The sequence below is a fragment of the Lathyrus oleraceus genome, chromosome 7, assembly GCF_024323335.1.
Source record: "Lathyrus oleraceus cultivar Zhongwan6 chromosome 7, CAAS_Psat_ZW6_1.0, whole genome shotgun sequence".
Lineage (NCBI taxonomy): Eukaryota > Viridiplantae > Streptophyta > Magnoliopsida > Fabales > Fabaceae > Lathyrus > Lathyrus oleraceus.
This window is the reverse complement of record NC_066585.1, coordinates 142727164-142736800: the sequence shown is the minus strand read 5'-3', so window position 1 is coordinate 142736800 and position 9637 is coordinate 142727164. Positions and strand designations below refer to the sequence as shown.

Sequence of the window (9637 nt, the reverse complement as noted above, 5' to 3'; positions counted from 1 at the left end):
CGATGATCACAAAGACTTTTGTGGGTAGAGAGAGTCTCAATCTCTTGACCAAGTTGTTGAGCCCTTTTTGCATGTCGAATACCCACCTTCAGTTCGTCGTCAATCTCATTTTGCTTAGGTTGCTGTATGGATGCTCTGCGCTTTTTCTCATGGGAGATTTTTTCTTGAAGAACAGCTATTTGTTTCTCCCATTTCTGGATATTATCATCACAAGCAACAACTTCTTTGATATAAGTTTCAGAAAGCTGTTGCAATTTTGAAACTTCGTAAGTCGAAGTAGCAACAACATCCCATTCAGCAATTTGAGTCTCGGATTTTGTCGAGATTTGCTGGGAGAGATCTCTTTGACGATGAAGGTCTGCAGTCGCCAAGTCAATGAGGGTCATCAGCTCCATCACAAAATTGCCAACCTCAGCAGAAGTTTCCAAGACGTTTATTTATTTCAAAATCTTCTTGAGTTCAATATGAGCAAGGGCGTTTTCTTCTAAAACTTTGAACAAATCAACATCAAGGATTTTCGTCTTAATCTTGGTCAAAATGTTGTCAAGAGATTGCGCTTCAGAAGTGGCCCCAGAGGTAGTCGAACTGCTTTGCGAAGAATCTTGGAAATTGTGACGAGCGCTAAGCATGGCCTTCAGATATTCTAAAGGTCTCTGCACCTTGAGACTCTCAAGCTCTTCGCGAGAGAAACCAGTCGAACCAGTTGATACGGAACTTCCTTTGGTCTGGTCAGGAGCGGGTTGAGTGCTTCGCCCTAAAGTTTGCCCAGCATCCGGTTGTTTCGACTGGTCATCCTCATCTTTAGCAGTTTCTTCTTCATGGTCATCTTCGACCCCAGTTTCCATGTCAGTGTCATCGCCCTTATTTGCAGCATTTAATCCTGGATGAGGAGGAGAATCGTCTTCAGAAGCTTCACTCATTGTAGCGTCGAATTCTGCTACAGTCTGCCTGTCATGATCATTTTTGGGGATTTCTTCTTCGTGGACTGTCTCTTCCAGAGTTTTCTCAGGTTCAGGATTAATTTTTGTCTGCGCCATCTCCATTGTTGATCCTTTTGTCGAATCCTTCGGAGAAGTGGACGTCGAGCTGACAGTTTTGAGAGCAGAACCACTATCAGGTTTTGGTTTGTTTTTATCTATAGGTTTTCCTTCGACATCTAATTGTTTCTGAAAATAATTCTAAGTCAGAAGAAAGAAATGCAATGAAGATGAACATAGATAGTCGAAATAAGGATTTACCTCAGGAATCTCAGTATTAAAACTAGATTTCCCACTCTCTGTATCCTTCGACTGAAGTTTGGCAGTTGGAGTACTTGAAGAATCTTTTTTAGCTGACTTAACAAGGGATCTTTGGGAAGAGACCCTCTTGTTTTTTGTCTTCTTCTGAGGATGGGGGTTTGGCTCTGGAGATTCATCACAAGATTCTTCATTAGGAGCTTTCTCCTCTTCTTTCTCCTCTTCTTTCTTTCTTCCCAGTCGGTGGTAGTTTTGAATGTTAGTTGCTGCCAAAAGTCGAGAGTGTTGGATTCCCATTCACTCTCTAAAGGGTGTTGGCAAGCAAACTCGTCTCCATGAGGGAACAAAAGTAAATCGGACAGTTGGTCTTGGTTAATACTGTAACACCCCTTTTTATACCCCAAAATACTTAACATATAATCAGAGTGAATAAAACACGCATATAAACAAAAGGGCGTCACATCGACGTTTTCAAAAACTAAAAGCTTTCAAAAACCAACATCGTTCATCATCAATATACAATACACCTGGTCATTTAAAATGACACATTTCAAATATCATGAATATTCAAGAATATGCGTTCGCAATGGAAAATAATGAATATTCATGCATTTCATAAAATGATTCATGTCCCATACCATGATCATCTCTCAATAATCTCTTCAAGATAAGATAAAACCATATCCAGAATATTTGGCACTATGGTCTCTCAAACAACAATTGCAATTAAATATGTTCACAAGTAATAACATAATACATATCCAAATAAGACATGAGTTCAATAATACTAATCTACCCCGTATTACATGACCAGAGCATTGACTCACTACCTAGTCTCTAAACCAAAACACGGAAACTCGCCGGCTAAATCTCGAGTGAGCTACCGTCCACTTACTTCAGCAATACTACTCTTGAGTATCTGCACGATGCCCATGTAAAGGCAACATTCAAACAGAAGGGTGAGAATTCAAATCATTATGAAGAAGTATAATAAAGCACAATGATTAAATCAACAATTAACGGAATTCATCACACCTTGTATAACCATGTAAATAATACTAACCAATGTTTATTTCACATGTTTCAACCATCCATCAAAACTCAAGGAGTATAATATTAAAATTCAATACTATATTCCCAAATATACATATAACTACAATTATCACATAATCACATATTTTGCCAAGTTATGTATCCAAACATCACCAAATTCAATTACCATATCTCATACACACATCACAATCATATCAATGCATACATTCAATTATCACATAACTCTAATGTGACTCAATGCAAGACATGTGACTCTATGCATGTGGTACCGCAATGTGAACCCAACGTTTCACCGCTTTCCGATTCAATATCTAGAATCCAAGCCACGCTTCCGATCCGGAAAAGATCAAAGCCACTACGTCTATTTCCAATTAAGGATCAACGTCTGCTATGCCTATTTCCATTCAAGGATCAACGTCTATCACCATGTGAACCCACAATTTCACCGCTTCCACCATAAAGTCGACCATGCCATGAATGAATGTACAAATACCAACAACATATGCAATTAAGATCATCTCTACCATCTTAACATTCCACATATCACCATAATTCAACTCTATGAATTATCCACCAATGGTACATATACACATTCATAACAAATATACTATTCATATATATAAGTTAATTATCAAATACGCACACTTAGATTTCATTTCAGAATGATTACAGCATTTAAAATCCTCAATTTTCCCTTTTTCAACAGCAAGTAACCAGTTAACGTATTTTAGGTAACCCGTTACTCAGTTTAACAGAATTCAATTCCTAGACAGATTTTTAACTAAGTAACCCGTTAACGTATTTGGGGTAACCCGTTACCCTGAAAACAGAACACAATTCTGGGCAGATTTTTAACTAAGTAACCCGTTAACGCTTTTAGAGTAACCCGTTACCCTGAAAACAGAATACAATTTTGGGCAGATTTTTAACTAAGTAACCCGTTAACGCTTTTAGAGTAACCCGTTACCCTGAAAACAGAATACAATTCTGGGCAGATTTTTAACTAAGTAACCCGTTAACGCTTTTAGAGTAACCCGTTACCCTGAAAACAGAATACAATTCTGGGCAGATTTTTAACTAAGTAACCCGTTAACGCTTTTAGAGTAACCCGTTACCCTGAAAACAGAATACAATTCTGGGCAGATTTTTAACTAAGTAACCCGTTAACGCTTTTAGAGTAACCCGTTACTCAGTTTACAGAATTCAATATTGGGCAGATTTTCAACAGGGTAACCCGTTAACGCATTTTGGGTAACCCGTTACTCAGATTACCGAATTCAATATTGGGCAGATTTTCAACATGGTAACCGGTTAACGCTTTTAGAGTAACCGGTTACTCAGTAAACAAAATTAAATTCCTGGCTCATGTTTCACATGTAATCGGTTAACACCTTTGGGGTAACCGGTTACTCAGCCTAAAACTGGAATTTTTCTTAACGTTACATGTATGTAATGGAATTTAATAAAATAAGTGGCTTCTCAATCTATCACTCAATTCCATCCATATATCCATTCCAAACGCAATTAATCATCACAAATCAAAGATTACTCATCAAAACCTAACAATTCCCAAAACCGTAAAAATTAGGGATTTCAACCTAAACATATTTCTACCCATTGACCCAATTATACTAACCCATAATAATAAGGATTCTCCCCCTTACCTCTTTAATTTTCTTGAAACCTTAGCTTCTCTCTTGTTCTTCCCCTCTTCTCCTCACTTTTCCTCTTTTCTTTCTCTGTTGCCGTCAAATGACCAAATGAATCCTACTTCTCACTCTCCTCACCTCTTACTATTCTAGTATTATATTTGGGCTTAAATAATGATACCTCTAATTTAATTATTAGGCCCAATAAGACCTAGTATTATAATATCTCTATTTAGTTCAAATAAATTAAACCAACACAGTATACACACCAAGTTAATTAATATAATCAATTATTATACTACATAATAACCAATTAATTAATTAACACTCCAAATAAATAAAATATAATATAATAATAATATAAGAAATAAATATAAAAATTGGATTGTTACAACTCTCCCCCACTTAAAAGATTTTCGGCCTCGAAAAATACCTCAAACGAACAACTCTGGATACGATTCCTTCATTTTATCCTTGAGTTCCCAAGTGATATTGCCATTGGCGGCTCCGCCCCATATCACTTTCACCAAAGCAATCTCCTTACCACGAAGCTTCTTCACTTCTCGATCTTCAATTCTCATAGGTGATGTATCAACCGTCAAATTATCCCTCACTTGAACATCATCTAATGGAACAACATGCGATGGATCCGCAATGTACCTCCTCTATTGAGACACATGGAACATATCATGAAGATTAGAAAGTGACGGTGGCAATGCAATCCGATATGCCACTTCACCTACCCTCTCGAAAATCTGATAAGGACCAATGAAACGCGGCGTCAACTTACGCGACTTCAAAGCTCTACCAACACCCGTTATTGGCGTAACTCGAAGAAACACATGCTCATATTTCTCAAACTCAAGAGCCTTCCTCCTCTTATCATGATAACTCTTTTGACGACTCTGAGAAGCCTTCATCTTCTCTTAAATCATCTTAATCTTATCCGTAGTCTCTTGAATCAACTTGGGTCCAACCACAACACTCTCCCCCGATTCGTACCAACACAAAGGAGTTCTACACCTTCTACCATAAAGAGCCTCAAAAGGTGTCATTCTAATACTCGAATGGAAACTGTTGTTATACGTAAACTCGATCAAAGGCAAGAAACTATCCCAATTTCCTCCTTGTTCCAAAACACAAGACCTCAAAAGATTTTCAAGTGATTGAATAGTCCTCTCCGTTTGACCATCAATTTGCGGATGATATGCCGAACTCAAACGCAACTTCGTACCCAAAGCACTTTGCAAACCTTCCCAAAATCTCGAAGTGAACCTCGGATCTCTATCCGAAACAATGCTCGACGGAATACCATGCAAACACGCAATCCTCTCGATGTACAACTTAGCAAGTCTCTCCATCGAATAATCCATCCTTATCGGAATAAAATGAGCACATTTCGTCAACCTGTCCACAACGACCCAAATCGCCTCACTATTACTCGATGTTCTCGGCAAACCCGAAACAAAATCCATAGAGATATTATCCCACTTCCACTCGGGAATAGATAACGGTTGCATCAAACCAGACGACTTTTGATGTTCAATCTTTGACTTTTGACAAGTCAAACATGAATACACAAACTCCGCTACATCCTTCTTCATACCTTGCCACCAAAACATCTTCCTCAAGTCTTGATACATTTTAGTAGCACCAGGATGAATACTCAGACCACTTCTATGCCCTTCCTCAAAAATCCTCTTCCTCAAATCCGCAACATCCGGAACACAAACTCGATCACGACACCTCATGATACCATTCTCATCAATCCTAAAGTCACCACCTTTGCCTTGATTAATCAATGTCATAACATCGACTAATTTCAAATTTGACTTCTGACCTTCTCTAATCTCGTCAAGAATGCCACACATAAGCTTCAACATACCAAGCTTAACACACGAAGACGTCGTTTCACAAACCAAACTCAAATCTCTAAATTTCTCCAACAATTAAAACTCTCGAATCATCAACATAGACATGTGCAATGACTTCCTACTCAATGCATCGGCTACAACATTCGCCTTTCCAGGATGGTAATTCAAACCAAAATCATAATCTTTCAAGAATTCCAACCATCTTCTTTGCCTCATGTTCAATTCTTTTTGATCGAACAAGTACTTCAAACTCTTGTGATCACTAAACACATCAAATCTCGATCCAAACAAATAATGTCTCCAAAGCTTCAACACAAACACAACGGCGACCAACTCTAAATCATGCGTTGGATAATTCCTCTCATGAACTTTAAGTTGCCTTGAAGCATAAGCTACCACTTGCCCTTTTTGCATCAAAACACCTCCCAAACCCAACAAAGAAGCATCACAATACACAACGAAAGGTTCTAACGGATCCGGTAAAATCAAAATGGGAGCCGTAGTCAATCTTCTCTTAAGCTCTTGAAAATTCGCTTCACACTGCGAAGTCCAAATGAAAGCTTGACCTTTCCTAGTCAATTGCGTCAATGGTAACGACAACTTAGAAAATCCTTCAATGAACTTCCTATAATAACCAGCCAAACCAAGGAAACTTCTAATCTTAGCAACAGACTTAGGAGCTTCCCATTGAGATACAACTTCAATCTTCGTAGGATCCACAGAAATACCACCACTCAAAATCACATGTCCAAGAAAACTTACTTCACTCAACCAAAACTCACATTTGGAGAGTTTAGCAAACAACTTCCTCTCTTTCAACACCGATAACACAACCTTCAAATGCTCGGCATGATCCTCTTCGCTCTTAGAATAAATCAATATATCATCGATGAAGACAACAACAAACTTATCCAGATAATCATGAAAAATTCTATTCATATACTCCATAAATACACCAGGTGCATTAGTCACACCAAAAGGCATCACGGAGTACTCGTAGTGACCATACCTTGTCCGAAAAGCAGTCTTTTGAATATCCTCAGCCTTTACACGAATCTGATGATACCCAGACCTCAAATCAATCTTGCTAAACACACAAGCTCCAACCAGCTGATCCATCGGATCGTCAATCCTTGGAAGTGGATACTTGTTCTTAATCTTCACTTTGTTCAGTTGTCTATAATCAACACATAATCTCATAGAACCTTCTTTCTTTTTGACCAACAGAACAGGTGCACCCCACGGCGACACACTAAGACGAATAAACCTCTTCTCAAGCAAGTCTTTAAGATGACTCTTCAACTCTTTCAACTCAGAAGCAGACATTCTATAGGGAGCCATCGATACAGGACTAGTTCCGGGAACTAAATCAATTGAAAACTCAACCTCACGTTCCGGCAGTAAATCACTTATATCTTCAGGAAATACCTCCGCAAACTCACAAACTATTGGCAATTCTTCAATTGTCCTCTTCTCACGAATATCCAGAGTTGCCAACAACATAAACAACTCGGCACCACCTTGCACCGATTCATCAACTTGCTTAGCAGACACAAACCAATCTTCCTTAGCACCAACCTCGGGAAAAATAACCGTCTTCTCAAAACAGTTGATATACACCCGATTAAATTCTAACCAACACCATCCTCGAATCCGACCTCTCTTCGGGTTCAGGAAAATCACAACATTCTCAAATAGGTTAACTAGCCAACACTGCACTCTTGCATGCAACAACATAATGTCCAAGCTCGACACAATTAGAACATTCAAGATAAGCAGACGCTTCTCCCCCACTTATTTCATTCCCAACCTGGAATGGAGAATAAAACAAGCATCGACAGTGTTCTCACACACATGTCGCATACTAGGGAACAAACACAATTAAACAACCTGGCCGGACGGACCAACCAGGCTCTGATACCACTAATGTAACACCCCTTTTTATACCCCAAAATACTTAACATATAATCAGAGTGAATAAAACACGCATATAAACAAAAGGGCGTCACGTCGACGTTTTCAAAAACTAAAAGCTTTCAAAAACCAACATCGTTCATCATTAATATACAATACACCTGGTCATTTAAAATGACACATTTCAAATATCATGAATATTCAAGAATATGCGTTCGCAGCGGAAAATAATGAATATTCATGTATTTCATAAAATGATTCAAGTCCCATACCATGATCATCTCTCAATAATCTCTTCAAGATAAGATAAAACCATATCCAGAATATTTGGCACTATGGCCTCTCAAACAACAATTGCAATTAAACATGTTCACAAGTAATAACATAATACATATCCAAATAAGACATGAGTTCAATACTACTAATCTACCCCGTGTTACATGACCAGAGCATTGACTCACTACCTAGTCTCTAAACCAAAACACGGAAACTCTCCGGCTAAATCTCGAGTGAGCTACCGTCCACTTACTTCAACAATACTACTCTTGAGTATCTGCATGATGCCCATGTAAAGGCAACATTCAAACAGAAGGGTGAGAATTCAAATCATTATGAAGAAGTATAATAAAGCACAATGATTAAATCAACAATTAACGGAATTCATCACACCTTGTATAACCATGTAAATAATACTAACCAACGTTTATTTCACATGTTTCAACCATCCATCAAAACTCAAGGAGTATAATATTAAAATCCAATACTATACTCCGAAATATACACATAACTACAATTATCACATAATCACATATTTTGCCAAGTTATGTATCCAAACATCACCAAATTCAATTACCATATCTCATACACACATCACAATCACATCAATGCATACATTCAATTATCACATAACTCTAATGTGACTCAATGCAAGACATGTGACTCTATGCATGTGGTACCGCAATGTGAACCCAACGTTTCACCGCTTTCCGATTCAATATCTAGAATCCAAGCCACGCTTCCGATCCAGACAAGATCAAAGCCACTACGTCTATTTCCAATTAAGGATCAACGTATGCTACACCTATTTCTATTCAAGGATCAACGTCTATCACCATGTGAACCCACCGTTTCACCGCTTCCACCATAAAGCCGACCATGCCATGAATGAATGTACAAATACCAACAACATATGCATTTAAGATCATCTCTACCATCTTAACATTCCACATATCACCATAATTCAACTCTATGAATTATCCACCAATGGTACATATACACATTCATAACAAATATATTATTCACATATATAAGCTAATTATCAAATACGCACACTTAGATTTCATTTCAGAATGATTACAGCATTTAAAATCTTCAATTTTCCCTTTTTCAACAGCAATTAACCGGTTAACGTATTTTGGGTAACCCGTTACTCAGTTTAACAGAATTCAATTCCTAGGCAGATTTTTAACTAAGTAACCCGTTAACGTATTTGGGGTAACCCGTTACCCTGAAAACAGAACACAATTCTGGGCAGATTTTTAACTAAGTCACCCGTTAACGCTTTTAGAGTAACCCGTTACCCTGAAAACAAAATACAATTCTTGGTAGATTTTTAACTAAGTAACCCGTTAACGCTTTTAGAGTAACCCGTTACCCTGAAAACAGAATACAATTCTGGGCAGATTTTTAACTAAGTAACCCGTTAACGCTTTTAGAGTAACCCGTTACCCTGAAAACAAAATACAATTCTGGGCAGATTTTTAACTAAGTAACCCGTTAACGCTTTTAGAGTAACCCGTTACCCTGAAAACAGAATACAATTCTGGGCAGATTTTTAACTAAGTAACCCGTTAACGCTTTTAGAGTAACCCGTTACTCAGTTTACAGAATTCAATATTGGGCAGATTTTCAA

At 37.9% G+C, this 9637-nt stretch overlaps 1 protein-coding gene across 1 annotated transcript; it reads right to left on the bottom strand.

Annotated features, from left to right (window-relative positions):
- Window positions 1-437: 437 nt before the first annotated feature.
- LOC127102477 (uncharacterized) lies at window positions 438-1532 on the bottom strand. Its single transcript, XM_051039845.1, has 2 exons — window positions 1239-1532; window positions 438-1166 (listed from the first exon to the last, which is right to left on the bottom strand). The coding sequence occupies exons 1-2, from the start codon at window positions 1530-1532 to the stop codon at window positions 438-440; spliced, it is 1023 nt and encodes a 340-aa protein (XP_050895802.1).
- Between the last annotated feature and the right edge of the window lie 8105 nt (window positions 1533-9637).